The sequence below is a fragment of the Sitodiplosis mosellana genome, unplaced genomic scaffold, assembly GCF_009176505.1.
Source record: "Sitodiplosis mosellana isolate CC-2019 unplaced genomic scaffold, AAFC_SMos_1.0 Smas_scaffold_6197, whole genome shotgun sequence".
In the NCBI taxonomy this organism is placed as follows: domain Eukaryota; kingdom Metazoa; phylum Arthropoda; class Insecta; order Diptera; family Cecidomyiidae; genus Sitodiplosis; species Sitodiplosis mosellana.
Window position 1 is genome coordinate 5,786,591 of NW_022601438.1, and position 27,583 is coordinate 5,814,173.

A 27,583-nucleotide genomic window follows, 5' to 3' on the forward strand; every position below is an offset into this window, starting at 1 on the left:
TGCATATTTCCCTTTTTTCGGTTCGCTTTTTATTGGTGTGTACGATTGTAAAATTAAAACGCTTGTTATCTCTTGGACGGAAAACGTGCGACACACGCAAAAACCTCATTGCCTCATGGATATTTTGATTTGATCATTGTAAATGTATGAGTATATGTGTATGTATGTGTGTCTGTCCGTCTTCTTTAGCTCATTGTAAACTGTGTGAATTAGTTCAAATTGAGCCATTCACTGAAGCATCTCTATGCTTTTATTCCGATATTATTCGTCGTTGTGATTATCGGCCAAAAAAAGCGATTTAAAAACTTTTAAGTATTTGCTGGTTTACTTCATTTCGCAGTTTTTTCTCCTTTATATTTTCCTACTTCTGTATTCTATGGTGGTGTCTACCATAAAAATTATTGCACAAAGTAAATGTTGAGCTTTTCATTTCAATTTTCGGGATTTTTTTCAGAGTATGGAAAGAAAGAAGAAACGAATGATTTTGAAGCAAAACTTACAAAAATATGCATAATCACATACACGCAGAGAGGGGAGGAGATATAACGATGGCACACTGAATGATAATAATAACAATAATGGTACGAAGTGAGAAAAGTAATAATGGAAAAAGATGGCAAAGCTGGATAAGACAATGATGGAATGCCATGGCCATATAATCACATGCAACGGATGATGTCGCTGTCACTGTGTATTTTCTGTCGTTACTGCGCAAGCATTACGGAATTCAGTAACGTAAGCGCGCGTTCGCGTGCGATGCAACAGCACAAACACAATGGCAAAGTGTTCCTCAACAAGGAGGGAAAAAATGGAAAACGTACGAAAAAATGCCATCACACGAAATATCGCCACGAACCAAACAAATGAATAAACGTTAAAAAAAAGGGAGTGAAAAGGAAAACGAAACCGAAGAAGGAGTAGACAAAGATGCAGCATCCGAGAAAAATGTACGACTCGATCAAGCGAGAGAAGATTGAGTGAAGCAATATTCCGAAATAACGTTGCAAATAATGAAAAATCTGATTGCAATTTTTCTGCTCTGCATCCATAGACATTTTAGTGAGCTTAAGCACTGACATTTGTGTACTTATGCTCCTTTTTCACGTACATATTTGCCAAGCAAAGAAAAAAAAAACCTTCAAAGGATCCGGTATAAAAGAGTCGATTTCTCTCTATCTTTTTTCTTCGTCGCCGTCGTCTTCGTCGTCGTCAACCATCAAACATTGTTGAGATTTGGTTAACGGGATGTATGTATCGATATCAATACGATTGAAATTGTATGCACACAATACTGTTGCAATCGCATCATTCGAACGTCTTTTCCGTTGTTTGCGATTCCATCGAAAAGAAAATGATTGGAAATTGAGGTAGAGAGATCCCTTGTTACACAATTAACTGGATGTTGTGTGCGTTCTGGTGTGGTGGAGCCATGTGCATGCCAGTGTAACGATTGAATTAAATAAATCGAATTATGAAACGCAGGTGCATCAATAGAGATAATTTGAAATGAATCACACAAAAGGCGAAACCATTTTCTCTCTATCCATGTGAAACAAAACCGATGGAAAAGCTCAACGGTTTTCAGCTTTGATTGTTTTTCTGTTTGAATGGCTTTCAATTCAAGTGTTTTCTTCTTCTGCTGCTGCTGCTGCTGCTGCTGCTGCTGCTGCTTTTGAGTTTTGCTCTCAATTCCATTTCTTTGTAAATACATCTTTGAATTGCAGCATTTCTGCGAATATGCCGCTCCAATATCTTGTGTTTGTTTTGAAAAGCTGATTATTACACGGGCATTGGCTGCAGCAGCAGCAGTAAGCAGTATCAGTAGGAAAATTGCAGCGAATAAATTGCATGGGTTTATGGTAGCAATATGCACGTTTCCAATGTTCGATTCGTGTATTAGATTCATATCTAGAAAACGACACCTTTTTGTGCATGATGTGCCCACTTCAGTGTAAAGATGCTTTTGTTACTTGGCAATCTAAAATCAACTAACTTTTCACTGTTTGCTCATGTGTGTGTATGTGCACCAGGAGTTAGAGTTTCGACTCTCTGTAGACACACACACGCACACAGAAAGACGTAACACGGGTTGAATATGAATGTGAAACGCTTTGTGAAAAGCGTATTCGATTGCTAACAAGAAAATTGAAATGCAATACAAAGTGATTTATGTTGAAACGTAATGTACTTAGTGTACTTACCTCACACTCCAATGACACGGATCCTCCTTCGAACGCATACAAATATTGGTTTCTCACACGAATCAATGGCGGAACTATTTTAATGAAGAAGTACAAGAAGAATAAGGAGTGAAAAAGAATCATCATCAAAAAATGAATGCATGATCGCCTTTTTTTATTCATTCAAATTCATGTTCGGAAATAAATTCCCATTGCACATTTGCATTCCACCATTTCCATTGAATTGAATTTATTGAATATCGAATGGTTTCTTCTTATGCCCATACAAGCACATCGATCTCAATTGATTCATGGTCTCATTTGATAGGAAATATGGTTATGGATTGGACATAAATGCCATGTTTGTTTTTTTTTTGTTTTTTTTTCTTCAAAAATAAAGTACTTACAGTGAACTTCGATTTGAAATGTTGCATTTGCAGCGGGCGGAATGCCATTATTCGCCACACAAACATAGATACCGTTATGAACACGATTCACATGCGTTATATTGATTGTGTGATCACGTATTGAAGACACTGTGCATAAATAGATAATTTGGTATAAGTATATTGAGCATCTACAATGTCGGACGAGGAATGTGGTAAAAAAAAGATGAATCGTCGGTGGCAATTTCATTGCACACGTCGCCTCAATCTCAATTCCTTTTATTTCAATTAATATTTCATTGATGTGGAGATTTGCTATCATTGCCCAACTGGTTCACAGTGTGTTTACAGTGTTTTGATGCTGATGCTTTCGAAGGGCTGTTGTCTACATGCAGGCAATAGGGTTTGAATGCTTGTACACAAAATCCGTGTGAATAAAGCATCCATATATACTATATATCCATCCCTGGGATGGTCGTGCATCTGGCGCCGCAGTACAAAGGTCATTCTTGAATAGATAATGCTCCGTCGATCCCAGCTACATTGACTGCATTACATAGAACGCAGCTGGATTTCAATGGGCACAACGGGTCTTGTTGAATGTACGCATTATGTGAAGTTCAAATCACCAAAATAAATGGATAAACCCAGCCATGACCATAAAAATTTCATCATTCAAATATCAATCACATAATCAAATGAATGAAATGCAACAGTAACAGTAACAGCAACAAAAGTCGTTACGATGATCCTTATTAAATGTGAATACCTCGTGTGAGTGTTGTGGCAACGATGACAATCATGTGATTTTAACACCAGTCGGTTGAGATTAATTTGAAGTAATGAATAACAATTAAACAAATAACCGCCTACTGGTACGGTATATGGGTGAATACACTGGAAATGCAAATAGTCGATTTTTATGACGTGTATGAATTGTGTAACTTACCTTGCCAGGCTCCATCGGTGATGGGCCTTCCATCCAATCGATACCAAACGACTTCTGGCCGCGGCTGACCACCGGCAGCACAACGCATTCGAAGGAATTGATCCTCGACCACAACAATCGGCTTGTTTGGACCGCCTAAACGTTTTCAATTAGTATCACCGCCGCCACCACCGTCGCCGTTGCCATTGTCAGATAAATGAGAAGCGATTAAATTCATTTTTAATTAAAGTCCATAACCATTTAGATTACAGCACTTGTATTGAAAATGCGTAATATCATCAGCATTGAATAAATGGCACATTGGATATTCGTTAATTCGATCACGACCCCAATCAGATTATCGTCGGTCATCATACGGCAAAATATTCTATTCTATTTTACACTATAAATCAAATGTTCAAGTGATGCGTATATGGTACGTATATACCATGTGATCACGTAATATACATCTGCTTGAATGGATCTTTGAGAGATGTGAACTCAAGTGGTCCTTTGTTCTCATTGGCAAGAATATAATGTACGCTTAAGTAATGTTAAATAATATTTCATAACGGCATAAATCCATAGTTCCATCCATTGTGTTTTTTTTTTTCATTCTTTCCTCATTCCCTGAAACCACTTCAAACAATGGCCATTGAACGGCAAACCAGCTCAGCAGAATTTTAATCAGAACACATTGATCGTTAAACGGAAAAAATAAATGGGGGTGAAGAGAATTTATTGAACATCGAAAACTTAAAAAAAAACATCCATACTTTAACTTCTTTTTTCTCCGCTTTGCAATAATATGAGGAATTGAGATTGAAAAAAAAAAATCTACGGACTTATTGTTGGAACGAGACTGAATACACTCTTCAAAAAAAAAAAACTGTTTTCCAATAAATGATACTTGCCTGCAATCGATGGTGGAATCAGTAGTTTTCCCACCTCCGACGGTGGAATGTGCAATTTGCCCGCATCCAATCCGTATTTATATGCAACTATGCCAGGTTGGCCAGGAACTAAAAGAACGAATTTGATAAACTTATGACATTCGGAATTCAAACGACATTCTTCTCTCCCACACTATCACTTTCATTCTCTCGGAATATTCACACATGTTCTTGTAAATGAACCATGAAATTCACGACATAAACTTAACGGCAGGTAAAAAGAACTCAGTTCCATTTATTTTATATTTAAATGTTCATTAAATTCCATGTAGTGGAAATCCAAATGAAAACATGAGGTTGTCAAATGGAGGGCAACAAAAGTTAATACGTTCAATTTATGCCATATACTCACTTCCATTTTGGCCGGGTCGTCCACTGCGTCCTGTGAACAATAGCGTCATTCCATTCATGAGCGTGGAATCAAATGAGTTCAGAGAAAGAAAAAAAAATCCAAAAAATGAACATGTGCATTTTAATAAAATGAATATTCATAATGGTTTTTACATTGCAATGCAATTACATCATAGATATAACATACGTATCAGTATAATTATTTGCATTGTACGAAAGTGTTAACTTTTGATTTTTCGTACGCCACAGCAATTATACGTACCTCTTGGTCCAGTTAAACCTGCAGCGATGATGACATTTGTGTTCCATATCAAAAATCGAATGGAATGGCATGCACACGATTCCCAAACACCCCAAATTCATTGAGTTTGGAAATTGCAGCAAACGCCAGCAAGAAAATATAAGACAGAAAATGGAAATAAGAGCAAAATGATGGAATTTAATTTAAATTGTACAAGCTTTGAGACTCAAAATTACTTACTAAAGAGATCAAGAAGACAAAGAAAAAAAAAACAGAGACTGGTAACTAATCCAATTAGTCCCATTTAGTTTATTTTTATTTGAAAATGGATAGATATGAGAAATACTTTGCACTGCTAGGAGATGCAATCAAGAGTCATTGGCTATGGCCGTATAAGAGTGCCAACTCATGACTCACTCTCATTAAGGGCAAAAGTGGTGGACGACAAATTTTCGTTATTTTTCACTGCTTCTCGACCATTCTGGTGTTATTAGATGCTGAACAGCATTGAGTGCACTTTTCTTTTGACTCTTACGCACTCACGCATTTTATGTGTTAATTCGTTTTCTGTTACGAAAGCATTTTCAACCACTTGGGCTAATAACAGCAGAAAAAAAGAGAAGGAGATCCGGTTAGTTTCGTCGAGTTGAGCTTTTATGGAATGTCATAATTACCAACTTGAACATTGGAAATTAATTCGAAACGGTGATTCTCGCAAGTAGCCAACATTTTATGGATCGCTTTTATTGCTCCAGCAAGTATCACGCCAAAGGTAGAACAAGGGAATGCAATGACTTTCGAGAGAGTGACATCATCACCATTTCAAAAGCCACATTGCATGGCACGAACTTTTCAACACTGGGCCACTGTAAATCGTCCCTTTTCCCCGTGAACCAAAGAATCGATTCGACATTGATATATCAGTTCGTATAATTCTTGCACAGTTAATTATAAATTTCACGCGTAAATTAAATCGATGTTCCGCTGTGCTCGCGATCATTATGTCACATCGGAATTCGTTTCGTTCATGTTGAAAATCGCGCGAGCGCACGAGCTGTGTTCGTTTCGTATATGTTTGGCGGTCGTAAATATTTGCGTGCGCTCTGTGCTGTTAGTGTAAATCCATTAATTCAAATTGATTCTGAATTTTTCAACTTTCGCTTCGTCGCTTAACGGCTCATCGTTGACTAGTTAAATGGTCGTTTTTCTATCAATAAATCAATGAATTAAATATCAAGCGGCAATGTGAGGCTGTATTCGGTCACATTTGCACCCGAACAACAAAAAAACAAGATCGGTTTGAAAATTGATGAAGCACAACCAGCGTTCAGCATAACCAAATATAAACAAAAATGTGCTGTGTATTGCGCTGCATGTCGGTGAATCCCAGTGGCCAAACAGCATGCGTTTCCACATCGAATCGTGTCGCTGCAGCATGCCTCAATGTATGCAAAACATTCGGCAATTACATTTTAAACCATAATTTACGAAAGAGCGATCCGGATAAATATAAAATAAACGGACTGTGTATAAAGTCGACTTGGAATTGGGAATCGCGCTGAAATAAACCATTTTCAGTTTGTGTTTACGTGTGCAACGAAACAATGTATACATTATGATATTTCGTTTGACTATTAATTTTGCAATTGGCCGCAAATAACGTTTGACACACACACATTGGATACCAACAACAGCAACAATAACAACGTCAGCACATCTGAGCGGAATCGTTGCAGAAGTGTACAATTCCCAACAAGAACAGCACAGAGTAAAACACGAAAAATTACTCGTTTCGCATGAGATTTTCAATTCAAGCGGAGACCCTTCATAAATTATGCCTGCCGAAATGTTGACAATGCAAATGAAGCGCTGGAGCAGAAGCAAGTGCGTTCAAATCGAGACAAATACACACACACAATGAACTAGTAAATAATTTTATTTTTCTTTCAATATTGTTTAAAATGGAAATCTCGTTTAGCTTCTCCGAAGTACACATGGAGAGCTTGCAGGAGGAGAATGGAGAGAGAGAGAGAGATCTGATTTGAAAAAAATGTCGAAATTGTGACGGTGCGAAAACATCGGAAAATAAATTACGGCAAACGCACATACAAAGTGAGCGATGAATTAAAAACGACAGAATATACATAAATACCGAGGCGCCAAATCAGGCTAAATGCGAAATGATAAATGGATAATTAGAATTTGTAATTTAAGAAAGCCGCGCACATGACTATTTATAAATACAATTCATTGAGAATGAAATTGAGTCGTATGCTAATAATGCTACCAACTGTACTGATTTTTTCAGTATCATACTGATTTTTGGCCAGAAAAATCAGTATACTGAATTCAGTATCTATACTGATTTTTTGACTTGCGTACTGATTTATACTGATTTTCAACATTCCATCAAATTTTATTCGGAATTTCGGCGATTTACAGAAAAAAAAGGATTTTTTAAAATATATATTGTAGTATAAAGTAAATAAATGGAAAGTAAAGAAACTATTTGCAGAATCTAAATGGGTAGAGATTTTCGAGCCCTTTTGAAAATGTTTCCAATTTAATCAAATATGTGCTATTTTTTCCAGGAACGCCAATTTTGAGATTCCGCAAAGAAAATATCCAAACAAGATGTGCACGAATTTAAGTTCTGCTCTCCTTTGATCAAATCAAAACTTTGAAGTCAATTTTAATTGATCAATCTAATATGAAATTTATATGCACCGAATTCCGCTGTCATTGGATAATTCGCGTTTTGAATAAAATCTCTACCCAAGAAACAAAACAATTTCAAAAAAACAAAACCAAAGCCAAACCAAAGTCCCGGTAAAATGATTTCGATGATCCCGAATAGCTAAGATCATCAGTTTAAAGACATTTTGAACTATTTTTTTAATAAAATTTTTCTATTTCATCTGAATTTCACTTGAATTCAAGTATTTTTTGGCCTATACTGATTTTTATACTGATTTTTCGAGCAGCATACTGATTTTTATGATAAAGATGGTAAGGTACTACTAATTTTTCGCGAAAATGAGTTGGTAGCATTACGTATGCAGTGCGAATTTGCATTGCACTGGTGGATGGTGTTGTTTTTGGCTGGTTTAGCATATTATGCTGGGATATTTGAAAGCTTTTTGGAGCGAGAAAAGAGCATGAGACGGGAGAAAGAGATTTTCAACGACGGTGGCAATAACAGCGGCAATGGCGACGCCAGTAGCCAGCATTCGTTTCCCCAAGCATTTACATTGTGGAAATAAACACCGAATTTAAATCCCATTTTCATCGCTTGTCTTTTTTTCATTGTCCGGTATTAAATTATATTGTGTTTGGGCATAAAAGCACCAACAAACATCGTCACCAACATTTGCGATTTAAATGAAAGCGCAACAGCATCCTCACTACACACAATATGGTAATATATACCTGCGACATTCCCGCGCACCAAAGCGATTATTTCGATTATTATTGTGTTGGCTTAGCAAAGTGTATGCCTTTTTTTCCAGCTCGTTCATACCGTTTGTGTGTGTGTGTGTGTGCTTTGCTGAGTAAATAGTCGAAATGACTCTTTAAGCTTGGCGCTAGTTTTCGGAAATTTATTATCTACCAAAATGCTTTTCGTCGTTCAATTTACATTGTAACACCGCATAATGCCGCACTCTCGTCCAACAACAACGATTCAGTGAGTGAGTGAGAGAGAGCGCGAGGGGGAGGGTGAGAAACGATAAAATGCTTTTCGACAATTGTACACCGGCTAAATTTTAATTCGTTTCGCCTCTTCTTTTTTTTGGTCAGTGCAGTCGATTTTGCTCTCAATCTCATCTCGTCTGAGCTTGAATATCGTTGTTAATGTTTATTGAGCCATTTTTTCTTGTTATTGCCAATTTACAGTTCATTCGAATCGGTGTGTGTGTGAGTGTGTGTGTGTGTTCTGTAATCGATACACGGATTGCGAGTGCAGCTCAGCAATCGCTGGGTTCCAAAAGAAGAGTAAAATGGGTTAAATGATGGCTTCAAAATCGAAACGGGCGCATCCATTCATCAACGTCGATTTAATTATAAGTCGAGGAAATTCATCCGTTAAATAGAGCTTTAAATCATTTCAAAAACCTATTACACTTCACCCATTCCCCGCCACTCCAATGCAAACGAAATGTTGTACTGTTCATCAAATCGAAAGGCACTCACAATGTCTCACTGCATACGAGCGAATCAAAATCTCTGAAACATCGACAGGTACTTGTATATTAAAATATTCTCTCTATCTCTTTCATTCTCCCTCCCTTGCGTTTGAATAACGCTTATAAAGTCTTTAATTATTTATGTCAATATGTGTGCTGCCGTTTGCAGCGTGAATTCAACGGGACTTTTATTGTCACAATGCCAAACAGATTTATTAGTTAATCCGACTTAAAATTTATGAGACATTATGTCAATATAATTCCATGCAATTCATTGAAATTGGAACGAATCGGAATGAAAAAATGAAACCGGAGAAAAGACAGCAGTGTGTGCAAGCAAAGGAAACGAGAATATTCAATGAAAATCTCTCAAATCAATGTTTTACATAGTTAAATTCATGTAAAACGAGCTTTTGACGATGCAAAAATAAAATCGAGCAAAAACCAAGAAGCAAAAAAGTTCAACACGATACATGAACGAACGAACGATAAAAAACGAGACCCAGTAGAAAATACAAGTGTGCTATACAAATAAATTCAAATCAATTCAAAGACGACAATATTTTTCTCCCTTCGTAATATGCTTCGACAATAAGACAAAGCTGTGTTGTCTGTTTAAATCTCAGTTACATAGACAGCACACTATATGCATCTTCAACATCCTCGAAGCGTTTGAATATTTCGAAAACAGAAAGAAAGGCCACGCGTGCACACGTTAGATGAGAACAGCTCGAGAGAGAAAGAAAAAACATAGTAAAACGAACAAAGTATGTTAACAAAATCTGGAACAACACCGAGTGTCGTATTTATATCGTTATGATGACAAATAAATGCATACGATTATAACATCCATATATTGTTTTCTTAATGTATTTGCACGGGCCCAGGTGGCATATGCTATTCAGTTGTCGTGTGTCGATTGTCTTTCAGATATGCAATGGATTGCTCAGGATGAGCTGTTTGCACGTATTAGCCGAACTAAGCGCGACTTGATACAACAGCAGAAGAACAACAATAAAAAGCAAGTACTTTTTATTGTTGTTCTTCTGCTGTTGTATCAAGTCGCGCTTAGTTCGGGAAGAAGTAAACAGAGCTAAAAAAAATGGAAAATAAAACAAACGATTTCGCATCGTGTCTGATACACAAATATGGAAATCTGGATCAAGAATATTGAATACGAAATGCCATGTTGCAACACAACGATTCGACAAACACATATTATATCTCCCCGATGTTCCCGAAAAAGCAAAGAAAAAAAAGAGAAAAAAATGTTTATATTGACAGATGTACATGTATCCGAGCTTTCTTTCTAGCGGCTTTAGCGTCTGTGCAAAATCACCGTGAATGCGGTATAATGTTATCGTGTAATCGTTCAAATGATTTCCATTGTGGTGAATTACACGGTATGTGATAGGTCTGGTCTCTCCCCGCAAACCGGCCGATCCTCTGTAAATGAATAAATTATGCTTAAGAATGAGCAGAACATGCTCAAATAAAAAGAACAGCGAGCACACAGGGACAACTGAATGAAGAAAACAAAAAAAAACCGAAGAGAGAAACATGGGTATGCAGATACAAGCGAAATGAAGAACAAATGTGAAGGTTTGCGCCAGTAAAATGGTCAACAAACACGTTCACTCTACGTTGTTTATTCTTTAAATTTCGTGATATAAACAGCGGCCGAATAAAAAGAAGCGTCATGAGCAAATCCCAACCGAAACGACACGGAATAGATGCATTTTGTCGTTGTGATTCAATTCAGATGGTGCCGTTGCACTACGTCAGACAAACATTTTTCTTTTATACACTTGTGTGTCTCTGGTCGCAGTCTCACAGTTCTCTCTCTTTCTCTCTCTCTCTCTCACTCCGTGTGTGTATTCAAAAATTCTTTTCATTTTACGTGTCGAAGAGGAAATCTGCTTCATTCGGCAAGTGGCTTCCGCCTTTTTTTCTCTCTTGTTCTTCGTGTTTTTTGTGTGTGTATTTCGCTAAGCAGTCACGGTTCTCGGCGGACTGATGGCATCTCTCATTGGAGCAAATTTGTTGTAATGTGTCAGTGGTATTGCTTCTGTTCATTGGCTTGTTCCATGTTTCAACAGCGTTTGAGTTTGGAGTATATTCGAAATTAACCTATTATGGTAATCGTATAACTGCTGCGACACACACACACACACACACATACATACATACAAACACAAACAGCGAACTGTCGGTGCGTGCTTAGTTCATAAATACACACGGGCCCAACCATTATTATGCCCCGAGTACATTCCAATTCGGAATTAGAATTTATCGTGTAAACACCAGCTGAAAATTCTGTCGATGTCAGCTAATATAGAGACTTTCCTTTCCATCCATTCGTTCGTTCGTTCGTTCGTCTGTCCATCCGTTTGCTCACATCTTTATATATGCGGTGCACTTTTTTTTTATTACTATCTCACATTCGATGTTTAAGTCGATATTTTCCACGGCAAACATATTGAACCCGGATTTATCGTTACTCTTTCTTTTTTCGTGATTTTTTCATTCGATTGCATCACGTTTGGTGTATGTTTGTGCGTGCCCACCCGCCCGCGCTCTGTTGCGTATATATGTGTGTTTGTTGGGGGAAATGAAAGCAATTTTTTACGGAATGCCCAAGTATACTCACTGACGAGCATTGAATTTATTTAGAATTATAAGATTGGTTCGTGGCATGTTTGTGTAAGACCACGGTGAATACGATGATCTTTTGTCATGTTTATTTTATGGCCAACGAACATAAAATCAGTTTTACTTTTCTGTGTTATTCCGTTTTTGCAATTCTCGCCTCTGTTCGTAGCAACGCCATCGCTTCTCACTCTTGTCTCCCCTACTCTCAACTCACTATACACCTCTGGTCCTCGTTTCCCGCAACACCACGCACAACGCAATCGGTTCGACGATCAACGCGAGTGCAAAAGATTGTACAAAGCGTATTGACTAAGATGGTTAAATCGAAAATCAATAGAACGTTTTGTACTTCTATACAAACACACACACACACACACATCGACACACGAATCGAATGATATGATCAATATAATTTCAACTTGATTGATTTCCATAGTTTATTTCGATTGTGTCTACTGACACATTTATTGCACATTCGCAAATACATGCGAACACTGAAATGCCTTTGTTCTCGCAATTCAAACCCAGCAAACAACATGGGTTTCGGATATTTACAAGAAAATCGAATTGCAAACGATTCTCGAAATTTGGATGAGGGGCAGATAGTGAGAGTGTTTGTTTGTGTATGTATGTGTATGATGAGTGATTGAGGCAATTCGATGAGAGCACTGAAAATGGCGATATGGCCGTTTTTTCTCGTCTATTTCTGCTGCTTGTTAATTAATGAACTACACCAAAACTGAAAGAACAACAAAAACGGAACAAAAATCAAGGGATCCCGCATCTCTTGCTCTCTCGCTTTTGATATCGATGAAATATTCCGATTCAGCGGAATCGAATTCAATACATTCAAAGTCAATTAAAAATAGATATTACGTTGAGTTTATGCACGAGCACACACACAATCGCCTCTGTTTGGAGCCCGGGTCGGTTTCCAATGCTTGGATTACACCAGTTCGAGTTTTGCGCCAAGGCCGCAATAATATTTTCAGTAAACATCTTTTGAAAGCCTCAGCGCAAATCTAGGGGCATTTCTCAAACAAAAAAATTGAGAAAATGTGCAAAAATGTCTATTATTTCTTCTTTTTTATTGAAATTGTAAGAAAATGTACTGAAATGACGATATTGCTTGAATAAAAGTGTTCTGGAAGTAGGTTTTAGTGGATCTCAAGGATCGTTCAGAACTGCTCCCGATTCTGGAAGTGGGTTTTGGTGGATCCCCAGGATGGATCAGATCCGGTTTGACAATGCCCTGGCCCATCCTGAAGATCCACTTTCAGAACCGGGAGCAGTTCCAAACGATCCTTGAGATCCACCAAAACCCACATCTAGAACACAAGTTCAGTATAAATGAACATTTATTTACACGAATTGATTAAAATTGATCGAATTGGACCGGATGGAAGAAATTTTTTAAAATTTATAAGAATGCATTCATTCTTTTCGTGAGAAATGCCCCTAGGCGCAAATGAGATTACGTGTTTGCAAATAAGTTTCGTATTTTTCTTTGAAGCAAACAAATTGAGGTCATGCTCGAATTTTCTGTGCGTTCATTTCGTCGAAAAGAAAGAAAAAAAAGTTATGTGCATTTTAGAGAATTTTATACCATAAACGTACAACGTGAATATTCATCCCCCTTGAGCTTTCGACAATAATTGCCATTTTCAGGGTTATATTTTACTTTTGACAATAAATAATGTCTTGTTTGCTAGTCTTAATAGTTGAGTCATTAACCGTTCCGGTTCCGTACCGAACCATTTTCATATAATTATGTGATAATTCGATGTTGTTCTTTTTAATGACGGTCATTTTCTATGCCGTACATCTGCCCTGAATATGCCATTCAAACTGTTATCGCCGATATAAATTTCTTGTCGGCATTTTTTTTTGTTTTGGTTGTGATTCGATGCAAATTCCATGTTTACAATACAATCGATTGCAATTGAGCCCATTCACGAACCGTTGCAAACCAAACGTGGCGTTTACGCAAATGAATTTTATTAATTCGGTTTGATAGTTATAATGATGCAATAATTTTCAAGTGAAATTGTAATGGGATTACTTACCGCGTTCGCCAGGCAATCCGGGCGGACCCTGTGGACCTTGTGGACCATCCTTACCTAAACGATGGAAAAGAAAAACCAAACCACCCTATTATAACAAATGCGACAAAAGTTTTTAATGAATTTATGTGGATTATGATAAATTTTCGATGAGATTAAAACCTCAGGAATTCGGTCTCGCTCTCTCTCTCTCTCACTCTCTCTCTGTCCCATCTCGAAATAAAATTCCGAAAGAACAATACCGTAAAAGTATGCCGACATTTCTTGCGAGACCATACTGCCGGATTATCTCATCCATTTTGCAGACATCAACACACATACACACAAGAAAATTGAAGAGATAATTTTTAAAACGAAAAACATTCCGTGTGTCTGTGTGTTCGCGTACATGTTTTGTTATTCCAATTTCCATTACCATTTCCATGACATTCTTTTCCGACATCAGAAAAGCAAACGTTGAAGAGAGAAAAACAGACACACGCATACAGTGGACGAATATAGGGAAGCAAAAGACAACGTAATCCATAATCCGTTCACAACAGATAAAAAAACAGTTGACACTGTAATACAACTTCATAGATCTATGTATGGCAAATACTTGAAATTTAATTAATTCGTGGTGTTGAATCCATCATGAAGCGGTGACACAAAGTTAATTCGTCGGGTCACTGTTTCGCATTATGGATAATCTTTCACGTTTCATTTTCATTTCACGTCGATGGAGGGAGAAAAAGGGTTGATCGAACTGAGAAGCTATCTATTCGAGGTGTTTATGTAATGTTTATTTCTCCTTGTCGACGTCGTTTCGACATTTTTATTTCGCTGTGTGCCTCTCGAAATAAGCTTTTGCTTCTTCGTCGTCGTCTTCTTCTTTTTCGGTTTGGTGCTTGGACACGTTTCACCATGAATGTTTCTGAAGCATCTGAATCGAATTCACTTTGATTTTGTTGCTATGTGTCTATCGAGGAGGCATTACCTGTGTATTTTTGAATCTGTTTTCGAAGCCGTTCGTGGAATCCAGATCAAACGTTCGAAAATTGAACATCAAATTTAAAGAAAAAAGCAAACGAAATTTTCGCGGTTGGAGGCCTGCCGGAAAAATGGGACGGAGAATAAATCAAAATGCACGCAATATCACATTGTGTTCAATTATGCTTACGAAAATTCGATACACAGAACTATTTGTTTCGTGGTGGTTTTCGCATTGCCGAATATGTATTTTTGGTTCACCTCTTGCGAATGAAGCGTTCAAACAAAGAATTGGCATGTTTACGTTGATATTGATCCCAGCACGTTGGTATAATGCGAGCGCAAAACTTTTTCCAACTTCCCGCATAGCGGTGGCGAAAAAAAAGTGCTGGAAAAGTGCGTGCATGATGACAGGCTTGGATGCATTGCGATTGACACATCACACATGCATTCAGCCCCAAAATGAAAAAGTTTGTCTAGTCGTTGTCAAACTTCCGATGGCACCAAAATAATGAGGCAAAAATACACAGATGAGAAATGAAGAGAGAGAAAAAAAAGAACGAGCGAGCAGAAACAAAAAGAAAACCTGATCCCATATTCGGTCACGAAATACACAAATCCCCTCCATTTGGCTGATATACACACACTTTTGAGAGAAATGTAATAATATGTTTTTCGTGACCCAAGATTATTATGTTTCGCGGTATAGCGATAGCATTACAATCAATATCATCGGCAGTGGCACAGCCATGGCAAACGGCCCCATCAAAACTCTTAAAAGGCTCTTAAATGTGGCGATAATGATATCCGATAAACTGTATCGGCTGTTTGGTATCGCACGGCGCAGAGCCCAAGAGAGAGAGAGAGAGAGAGCGAAAAAAACTGCGGCATGACAAGAAATAATTCCTAATTGAATGTTGATAATAGGCAAACTTTTGTTCTCCATTAGGATAGAGGAACGCGTTTGCCGAAAAAATTCTGGCGCACGTGCTATTGGTGCGTAACGGCATTGGTGTGGCCGTCCTCGTCGCGCCCAAATGCCTTTCAGAGATAAAACCTAATCAAATAAAATCATAATAAATAAAATTCAACGTTAATTTGACATTTTCGAAGTGAATCGACGAGAAACAATGTTCCGTTGGCCATTGATAATAATTTTTTGTGCGCCACGTAGGATGTGATGTGCGTTGGTACATGAGTACAAAAATGCTTAAGTGTTGGTGTTGGGTGCTCAAGTCAAGAAAAAAATCTAGTCAGACGAATGAATAAACACAATTGACACATTATTTCGATAAAATTGAATGAGACATCGCATGCGATGAATGAGCGTGCACCAATTTCCAAAAATTGAATCTAGGTGTAAAATAACATGCCTAACGTCAATCTGATGGATTCAATACACCCGAAATGACAAACAGATTGATGTGAGTCGTAAATTTGTGATTTGGTTGTGCCAAAACGAATATATATATATACGTATCACGCTCTCAATCGCTCTGTATCGCAAATACATTTCCGTAATTCAATTTTAATTACAATTGCATACGTGCGATTTCGAATTTGAATTCGAATTTTTGGCTACTATTGGATATACAGCGATGTTCCAGAATCGAATTTTCCATCTCCCAATTTGCGTTTATACAGCAACGAAATGTTTACATTTCTGAGAAAAGTGGTTCTAATCAAAATGGCCAACCACTGGTGAATGGAAACGTTATTGCTTTTTCGGAATTTAATTTATTAGGCAGATACAGAGTGAATGTGATTTGAACGCGCACACATACATTGTTATATTTGACTATTATTTGTACAAAATACACCAGAACAGTCTCTTACCGTCTTTTCCATCGATGCCATTTTTCCCATTCGCACCTGCAACAAACGGAGACAAATAAATTCGGGTCACAAATTCATTGAATACGACACACGATCATGATAGAAATATGCTTCGAATCAACTACAGAATAAAATCCATATTTCCGGGCCATGCAAACCGTTCAATAACAAATTACTTTCGGGCAGAAAGTTCTTGCATTTTATGGAAATGCTTTAACAAACTCATCTATTTGTTTAGCATTTTGAACGATTTTTTTTCGTTGGACCGAAATATGGACATAAGTTTCGTTATTCATTTTCAACCTGGTGTTCCATCTCGACCGTCTTTGCCAGGAATTCCATCGGCGCCAGCTCGTCCTGAAAAATGCAGTTGTTCAAACAAAACGACAAAAATAGTTTTAGTTTGGATACGTGACACAAAATCCGCTCGGTTTTAAAAGTTAATTACGAATCAATGTGGAACGGAATCCAGTGACATTTTTTTTCCTGCCAAATTGAAACTAATTGATTTTGGTGAATGAAAAGTTTTTTTTTATTCTACAACCAAAGCCAAACCAATTTTTTTTCAAAAATGTTCCAAATAATTTTCAACTCGGAAAATTGGCGCTTGTTCAATGCAAAATGATTTAATTGAATTTGTTTGGACGGAAAGTGGAAAAATATGAACAAAATACAAACCTGGTACTCCGTCTAAGCCAGGCTCGCCTGGAATACCATCACGACCATCCAAACCTTAAATAATGGTGAAATATTTGAAATAATTTTCAAAAAAGAACGCATTCTTCGATAATAATCCATTTATTATGTTAATGAATGGAAAAATGTTGCAATTACCTGGCGATCCTGGCATTCTGTGTGTACCACAGGGCATATGGTCGTTAAAAATGCGAAAGATAAATTATGAATGAAATTGAGCGGTGGCAATAATATCAGCGAATACTTACCCTTTAGGTCCTCTTGGTCCAATTGGGCCCTCTCTTCCTGGCGGCCCCGGCATTCCAATATCACCTCGATAACCTACATATAATAATTCCGGTGAATCAACCAGTTCTCCAAATGATCATACTAAAATGTGAACATTTTCCATTCGAAAAAAATACACATACCTTTTGCCCCATGATGCCCAGGTGAGCCAGCTGTGCGAAAATTTTTAATCAAATTAAAATATATTGCAAGAGCATAGTTCAATTAAATGATTGTTATTTATAAATTTACGTGGTCCAGGTGGGCAGTATTCCTTTGTTGCGCTACAAAATCCCGATATCACTTCATACTAAAAAGGAAGAATGAAAAACAACATGGAACAATAAAGTCGAATTAATTGGTTTTTTATTATGTGTGAAATCGTATCAAAATCAACAAACTCCGTTGAATCACTCTCTATTAAACTGAATTAATGTTTTTCCCCATCCCAATTTTTTTTTTTCATCTTCATTCATTCCATTTTTTTTAGTAATGAAAACCGAAAAAAAACAGCTCGTTGATTCAAAAGATTTCTGAATTGAAAGCAAACAAATGCACAATGAAATACCGCTCAAACATGCTATTTCTACTGTGAAGAGCTTTTACATGGTACAGCACAATGTTTTTATTGTGCTTCATTTAATTATACTTATCGCGATAAATTTTCAAGCAGTGAATTCCAGCACTACCCGGTCAGCGTTTCAATTAAAACGGAAACCATTCTGGTTCGCGCACGCGATTCGAAATTACAACAACTGTTAAAACTATATTTACACAGTGAGTGTGTGAGAGAGAGAGAGAAACAAGCGCCAATAATATCATTAATTGTTCGCCGCCATAAAAATTTATTGATTTTTTGTATGCTATTACTGGTGTCGCACATTCTCATTGTCTCATGTTTTTGCTTAATGACTTTCGATTGTGTGTGTGTGATGCAGTTTTTCTCTTCCATAAATTAGATTAAACAATAATAAAAGTCAGCAACAGGCAGACATTTGTCAATTATTTTCAATTTCTTTTTTCCTCTCGTCGAACTTGTGACAAGCCAATAAAAATGTGCAATAAATATTAAAGGAAAATGTGTTTTATAAAATCCATTGCGAAAAATAAGGTAGTTACAGTGTGTTTAGTTTTCTTTTGTACATGGATTGGAAATGACTTCAATTAAAATATCATGTGCTCGAGTTCACCGCCGCATTCGACCGTACGACAAATGGCTTCTCGTATTTTATCATTGAATTCATGCTCTGCACTTATTTACATTTCATCAGATGAAGCACGGAACGTGATAGCTCAGGTAGGCGAATAGGGAGATAGGGAGCAAGAACAAGAAATGGAGAACAAATCCGAGTAAAAACTTCACCAATGTTTTTTAACGCAGTGTTTAAGAACCGGAAAAATTGTCCTCATGCACTTTGATTGTGAATCGATGAATGAACACAATTCAAACGAGCGAAACCGTATATTCAATTTAAATCGCATGAACATGTTCAAAGAACTGATGAAATATTCATTAAAGAAAGAAGTATGAATCAATTTCGAAATAAATTGAATGAATGGGAAATGAAGTGATCGGTATGATTTTGAACATGGCCAAAAAGAAATTGCGAATGGAATATGGTGTGTGAGTATTATAAAAATGCAGCAGTTTTGAAGAGAAATAAAGCAGGATTGAAGCGGTTAAAATGAGAAGGAAATATTGTTATAATTACTTAAAATGTAACCATCATGTGTCTGTGGGCTTTTGAGTGGAAGATAAGTGTTATAGAAAAATGTCGGCGGGTACAATTTCATTCAACTGAGTTACCATGTAGTAAAACTGAAGGACCCAGAGAAAGGGAGAGGAAAAGAGAAGCGAGACACGGAGAGAAGATGTACGCATAAAACGCATTATAAAGGCATTACAAGCGGAAAACGAGCACAAAAATGACAACAATCACCCCATTCATTTATTCGGCTGATGTTCGGTGTGTTTTTCGCATTTTTATAGTTATTGTGCAGTTTTCCATCCGGTGCGGAAGTGTGGAATGAAGATAAAAAGGGTGAGTGGAAAAAAAAGCGGTAGAATCCATTGGTACCATTTGCACGCAACGATTCGAGGCCAAGATAAATGAGCGAACAATGGTTCTCAGCTCGGTTGCCTCTTTTGCTGGTGCACTTTTACAATGTAAGTGTTGTGCGAGAGAATTGCTTTAGAATTTGCTGCACACACGCAGACACAACACACAAATTGTCGCCGAGCGAAAATGAATGAGCAAAGAGCCAGAGGTTCACATCAAATGGCTGTGCTAATGCCATTTTCGTACATTTACTGAACTTTATGTCGCATTATAAGCGCCACATTCACAACATATCTTTTACTGCATTCCGCAGATTGTGTGCACGACGTATGGTTGCTTGAAGCTTGCTTCGAGTGTGATTTTGAGCTATAGCCCTTTTGTGCACCGTGCCACCATTGCCGACGCCTTGGTACAACGGAAACGACCAAAACACAATGCCAAGTGTAAGTGAGTAAGTGCGAAAATTTTTCCAATTTTCTTAAAAGCACCGCACACCGCGCACCACGCTGTACATTTCTCACATTCAAAACCGTCCCATAACCGTTAAACAATCGACGGTATCATCAACACTCACACCGTATGTGCCACTCACGGTATGTTTACGCTTCACATTCTCATCAAAAGCCACCGAATAATTTGCACATGCTGTACGATGTGACACACACACACACACACACACACCGTCTCTGACGCGAAATGAACGTGTGCTCGGAGCTTTGTGTCAAAATAAACGCACACGGAACGGTGTGCATGTGAACGAGTTGATAGACGGATGTGCGAAAACCAACGAGTTAGTGAACGAGAGAATGAACAAGCACATGAGATAATGAGGGAGAGGCGGAGAGAGAAAGAGACTGCTTGTTGAGTTGTTATACAGTGGATTATGATGATGTGAAAGCTTTTTGCATTGTAGCCCAAAGATTGATAAGAAACAAAAGCAACAAAAAAACACAGACACACACACACACACACCGTACAATATCAAAGTGCAAGATGGTTTGCTGTATGTTAGCCGAACAATGTGCTCGACAATAACACACATAACATATTCAACAGCAGGCAGATTTTCTATTCAATGATGCCGAGAGTATGTGTATTATTGCCGTTCTCAATCGCAATCACCACCAATATTATAATGCACGAGCACATTGTATTTGTGTACGTTTTAACACTTTGCCACCCTTATTGCCACACTTTCAACCATTGTCGATAATCGAAAATAACTACGAACGTTTTTCTCCATTTAATTTATTTCTCGCTTTCCTTTTGCCATTTCAACGCATTTAATCAATTGACATCGACGTTAAAGACTCCATTATCGTTATTATGCCTGCGTTGAATATAGATACGCATTATGTAATTTTGCGGCTCTATCTGTCGATTGTTCATTAACCAGTTCATCGATCACATTCGCATGTGTGCATGGGTGTGTATGTGTGTGTGTGTGTGCATATGGTGGAATCTTGAAGAGTTGATGCATGGTCAAGCGATTTTCTCTTTCTCTCGTTATTCATCTATTTCAGTTTCAACTTGATGCGCCCGTATTTTGTTTCGACCATCCACTGCATTTACTGCATGCACCATAGCTGAGTTGAAATCTTTTCTTTTCGAATGCATTTGCCAACAACCTTAAAAGCCATAAAGTTATTGAAGAATCTTTGCCGAACTAAAATAACTCGATTGTCGTAGAAAAGATGAAATTTTTCGTTGGAAAAATTGCGCATTTTAAAGGGAGGAAAAGAAAATGCACAAAAGATGGAAAAGAAGGCATTCCTCGAGTAATTGCATTGAATCCCCATCCAAACGAAATGGAACAGGACAGAAATCGTTGGAATGACAACAGAGCGGGCAGAGACAGAGCAAGAGCAAGAGAAGGATAGACATAGAAAACGCGGGAGAGAGAGAGAGAGAGAGAGAGAGAGAGTCAGGGAGGGGGAGGGAAAGATAGAAGCAGAAAGTGAGATCGTAAGAAAGGGGCTGTTTTATTCTGTCCATTGCCTGGTTGAAAATTTTGTAGCACATTTATGAACTTCAACTTTTGCCAATATGTCGAAACAAACAAAGTTACTTTGTTTTTCTCTCTCCCTCTATTCTTTTTCTCTATTACCTCCTTCTCCTGTTTCTCTCTCTAGCTCATTCGTTCGAACAATTCAATTTATTTGAGAGTCGTTGCGATAACGGATGAGACTAGAACAGTTTTTGCCAACGAGATACGTACACATACATAAACACAAACACATACAGACACTCATGTGTACCTTGCACATGTATGCCATTCACATCTCACTCCAATTTCCGGTTGATAATTTTTTTCGCCATCAACTTTGCGTTGCAATGATTTTTGGTTAAACGAGCGTAGAGTGTGTACTTGAAATATATTTTATATGAAAGTACGTTCGTTCTTCATCATCAGTGCCGCACAACTTTCAATTTCTTCCACATACGACGCAAAGTGTCCTAGAGAAATGGAAAAATGTTCACTCCTTTCTTTCATCATCTCTATCGCCATTCTTTGTGACGTTTTGCTATTTGGAGTTATGTTAATTTTAAACGATCATTTTCCCATATGAAAATGAACAAACATGCGAAATGGATACGACTAATTTGTATGTAGCAACAGTTCTAGCATTACCAGCAGCAGCAGCAGCAGCATCATCAAATTTGATGTTTGCTGTTGGCACATACAGCAAATATGATATGAAAAAGACGAAGAAGAAGAATAAAAAACAACGAAGAAAAATGAGAGTGCTCACTGTGCATATATATGTATACATTTCGCGTGCTTCGCATTGAGTATCAGTTTTATGACTGAGCATCGTCAAGCGAAATGGGCCAATTTTCAATCTGCAGCTACCCATGGTAAATTATTTATTCATATGCTGAATTAATTAAATATTTAAATTGACACATGAATTTCTCTCTCTCTCTCTCTCTCTCTCTCTCTCTCTCTCTCACTCTCTCACAAACAGACACAATTGCCCTCGTCGCCTTCACACCGTCGTTATCGCACCTAATCTTTAAGAGAAATATTGCAATCCATAAGTTTCATATACAGAAAAAATGCGGGAGAAAGAAATTTGGCGGCCCACACTTGAAGGATAAATTTTCGAAGGTGTTTTCTATGTCACACGCACACGTGTCTTTTCAATCTGAGCTATGTGCAGCAATTGCCGTATGGCGTGAATGTAATTGCAAAAGAGAAATTATTATTGGCTATTTGATTTTCGGCATGTCTAAATATTTACAATTTGTCGTATTTGTACGAGCTGTTCCGTGAAAATGTGGAGCGGTGCATAGACGGAAGCGACTGAACGCGAACGAGTAAGAGCAAGAGTGAAATAATGAAAATGAAAATCTCCACATCCATACATACACATACACTCATATAAATTCCATGAATATTAAAATCAAGCATATTTCTCATGCCGTATGTTCTGTAATTTGTGTACTGATCAAATACATGAGAGTGCTTCGAAATTCAACAATTCCTCATTCTGCTCCATATCACATGAAATCTCTGTGTGAGTGTGAGTATAGAATACAATTTTTTATGGGCCATTTCTCTCTCTCTCTCTCTCTCTCTCTCTCTCTCTCTCCCTCTCTCTCTCTCTCTCTGTCGTTTATATAAACGAACGCACATCCTTGCTCTCTTAATTCAAGCATTTGATTAATATCGACATTGAAGTGAAATAAGTTTACATTACAATTTGATTACGATGGTGCCAAGCATTTAAAACCAATCCGTTTAACGATCGTATAATTTTCTACAGTTTAGGTTAAGTGCCTATTAACACGTACAACACAGCGCGGTGCAACACTTTTATCGCATAAATTTATGCGAAATTAAATAAAACACAGAGAGAGAGAGAGAGAGGGGTAGCGACAAATAAGTCAATCTAACACATATTTCTCCTTCGATGGCAGAAAAATATCGATTTATGTTCAGTTGTTGCTTTTTTTATTCTTCTCTGTGTTTTGCTTAGTTTGCTCGCGCGAATGCTTCCGTGCCTAAACTTGATGTGACCTTTTTCAATATCCAACATAAATGGATGTTTTTTTTTTTGCTGTGTATATGCACCCCAACTGTAACACGTCATTCTCTGCTTCCACCATGCAACCGCTTCAACAATGTAAATTGTGATATTAAATTTAATTTTATTAGAGGCTTGAATGATGTAACATGACCAGCTTTTTTTTCTGTGCACAACCAAAAAACATGCATTTTATTTTAGTTTAATTAATGCGAAATTGCTAGTTGGAAAAGTTAAGTTATTACGGCGCTGTGGTGAAATGCAAAATCACTGGATTTGAAGTAAAATTTCATTTTAATTATGGTAATGATAATGTGTGCGCACGCACGAGCGCGAGCGCTATTTTATATACATATGCATACTTATGCATTTTAAATGAGACGTGCACTCACCGAAGATGCACATATAATTTGCATTTCAATGAAAAGTAATGAAATATTTGATCCACAAGCAGTCGGTATTTTTTTTCCCTTAATTTTGAATATTTTGATTTGATAGAATTGTTGGGCGATGAGGAAAAGGATTCGATTGCACGTTGTTGTCGGTTACAACCACATCATCAATATAAAATTCCAACGGTTTTTCTCGAAGTCTAAACAGAGTATTAACAAATTGGCAAATTGTACCGGCGCAAATTTATTTCAAGAAGCAATTTCTTCCTCCCTTCCTTCTAGGTTTTTTTTAACATGTTGCTGATATTCTGAATTCTTTCGAGTTAATATTCTGGACACTTAGCCATATTCGAGAATGTGAAATATGCTAAAAACCAACACATTGAAGCGCAATGGTAATAAATTCAGCAAATCCAAAATCGTTCAGAGTTCAGTTTGCATTGCTTTTGTCTCTATCGGAAGATCACGGACTTGAATCATGAATGACGTTTATCTGACAAATACCATTTCCAACATTTGGGTAAACCTTATGACGCAAGCATTTACTTGTACTTCCAAACTATACCGTAAAGATGCCGTTTGAGCATTCATTGCTGAATATTTTCCATTTACAGCGCATTTTGTTGCTAAAAACCATCAAAGCCAAACGAAAAAAAAAACTTATAAAAGAGGGCTTATAAATGATTAATACATTTTCATTCACTCTTCATATAATTCCGGATTGAGTCTGTTTTTCTCGGAACACTCTTGAAAATTGGTGTACATCAATTTATGGAAACATTAAAATCGTATGTTATTTCAGACAAACACTAGGAGTTGATTCGTTTTCTCCATAATAAAGTGGGAAATTTGGCCATGTATTGAAAACACATTGCCGAATTCAACAGAGCATTCCGAGCGGTAAACATGAGTCCGTAGATTAGCTAATAGTTTCGAAAATAACCATGAATATCTGATAATGGTTCTATATATATGTAATGAACGCTTAATAACAACAACAGCAGCATCGACTAGACCAGTTCCCCTTGGTTGAAATTTTCAACTTGAAAGTTTGATGTAATCAAAACTCTACTTGAAAGATTAAACTGAACGTTTGGCAGTAAAATTGAGTAATATTGAATAAAAAAATCACTTTAATGAGTTTAATGTGATTCACCGTTGGCTACCGTACGTATGTTAATTGTAAACAAAAGCTTGCAAGCAAAACAAACTCAATATTCAGACAAAGATGAATGAATATCATTTAAAAAAATGTAATGGTAAAAGCCACAGTGGCTAAGGTGGGATTAGTCTGAAATGTGGAACAAGCTTTTCGACGCAAGTTGCTTTGAGTTGAATTCTACGTATGAAACCATGTTGTGGACTTTCATGAAACTATTCCCAATAGTATGGATACATGCTCGACATTACGAAGAGCCAATTCAGTTCACCTTGGCTTTCCTCCTTTTTCTCCATTTCCCGGAAAATTTCCCCCCAAATGAGGTATTTGTCTGACAGAGCACTAGTTGATTGGTTTCGAATAGACGAAATTTAACTTTCAATTATATTTCCATTATAAATTGGTAGATTTCGGAGAAATATGTCTCAAGCTCAGCGTCAAAAATGCACCATTTTCATTCGTTGCATGTATGGCAAATGTTACATTTATTGTGTGATTATTTCAAAGTCATAACTGAACACAAAGCCGAGCCGAGTCGACACTCGAAATGTGCACAAATTGCATGTGCTGTATGAGCTAGAACAATCATTAAATGTGAAAGAGTAAACCCAATTCCCAATATATTACCACTGGAAACCGGTGCCATTCTTCTGTATGTCAATATGACATGTCATTCAAATATTTTCCGACCATATTTTTGTGTGTCTATTTTGATCCAAAGGTTTCCAAATCACTAGTGTCAGTGTGTATTGTCTTACAAGTAACGTTCTACGGTCGTATTCCATCATTATTCTATCGAAGCTTCGATCGACTATACTATTTACGAAATAAAATGCTACATTTCACTTCCTGAATTCAATGATTCTCGAAATGCAATGCGAATGGAAAGCTTATGAATTTAAGTACCGACAGAAAGAAGATGACAATGTCTCCCTCTCTCATACACACAATATCGCCTAAGTGCTATCCTCATCATATCCGGTCGTAATTTTTCAACGCTTCGTCTTCTTCTGCACGTGCACGGAAAATGTTTACTTCGTTTGATTAATGCTTAAAATGAAGTGCTATCCAAGTGAAAAGTGGAGCGGTTTTATTACGAGTGTGGTTGCATTTTGTGCTTCATTGAATCATACAGCTTTTTTTTTCTATATCAATTTAAACAATATTTGCGAGAGAAATTATTCCAGCTCAAACACACACACACATACACAGCACCGCAAAAACAATGGGAAAATTGAAAATGCCAGTCTATTTGAGATTGGTTGACTCTTGAATAAACACTTAAAAATGTGTCCAATAAATCATTTGCAAACATTTTGTGGCTTACTTTTGCTGACACAATAATGCATATGGAATTTATTGTTCCATTTTGCGCCAACGTTGAGTGTTTTGAAATTCATGACCATAATTCGATATCGATGCACTTCAATTCAGTGCATTGGATGTGTTCCATTTCACCTGAGAAAGCAGGAGCGAAGAATGAACTGAAATAGAGAGAAAGACTGTACGAAGAAATAGAGAGAGAGAGAGAGAGAGAGAGAGAGAGTGCGAGAGAAAGAGAGACCATACGCCATTGTAGATTCTATATATTATCGAAACCAAATACTTGTTATTCGATTCGAGAAAATATGCAATGCACTGTGTTATGCAAACCACCATATAATTGGTTTAAATGTGAAAAATATGCGCAGCGTGAAAAATGCAAACAAATTAGCAAGACAGGGATTGTACGAAAGAAAAACAGAAAGGGAGGAAAAGAGATTGAGTGAATGCTGAATGCAAGTCTTGGCAACTCTCATTTTCTTCTCGATAAATGCGTAGAATACAGGGTAAAAAATCTGACAAATGCCATTTGATGGCGGAAAGGACACGGATACTTGAATTCAAGTTTCATTGAGACAAATAAAGTGCACTTGTTTCCAGTACCATGAACTGGTGTTGATATAATGTTCACATGTGAGGTGAATGCGTGCGTGTGTGTGTGTGTGCGGCTGGAGTAATATGGGCGAGGAAAGAGCAAGAAAACGAGATAGTGAAACTGTGCTATGCCTTGTCTCGTTGAAACGGCATTAACTGCTAACTTACATGCGTCGTGTGTGTAAACCTATATTACAAAAGTATAGAAATAATTACGATCAATGGCCGTGTAGCCACAAGCTCTTTTCACATTACATTCGCTCTCAAAGCACTGTGGTTGCTTTGTGTTTTATGGTGACAAAAATACCTTCAAAATGA

General features: G+C 37.3%; 1 protein-coding gene across 1 annotated transcript in view; it reads right to left on the reverse strand.

Moving 5' to 3' along the window:
• Positions 1-27,583, reverse strand: part of LOC129577050 (uncharacterized) — a 45,793-nt gene that overhangs the window by 5,476 nt on the left and 12,734 nt on the right. The window contains exons 4-17 of the mRNA XM_055463466.1: positions 17,959-18,016; positions 17,850-17,879; positions 17,688-17,760; positions 17,578-17,594; positions 17,422-17,475; positions 17,047-17,100; positions 16,744-16,779; positions 13,942-13,995; positions 5,061-5,078; positions 4,800-4,829; positions 4,409-4,516; positions 3,516-3,650; positions 2,588-2,716; positions 2,202-2,275 (exon numbers count right to left, since the gene is read on the reverse strand). Coding sequence (XP_055319441.1) covers positions 2,202-2,275; positions 2,588-2,716; positions 3,516-3,650; positions 4,409-4,516; positions 4,800-4,829; positions 5,061-5,078; positions 13,942-13,995; positions 16,744-16,779; positions 17,047-17,100; positions 17,422-17,475; positions 17,578-17,594; positions 17,688-17,760; positions 17,850-17,879; positions 17,959-18,016 — 870 coding nt within the window. The remainder of the gene's footprint in view (positions 1-2,201; positions 2,276-2,587; positions 2,717-3,515; positions 3,651-4,408; positions 4,517-4,799; positions 4,830-5,060; positions 5,079-13,941; positions 13,996-16,743; positions 16,780-17,046; positions 17,101-17,421; positions 17,476-17,577; positions 17,595-17,687; positions 17,761-17,849; positions 17,880-17,958; positions 18,017-27,583) is intronic.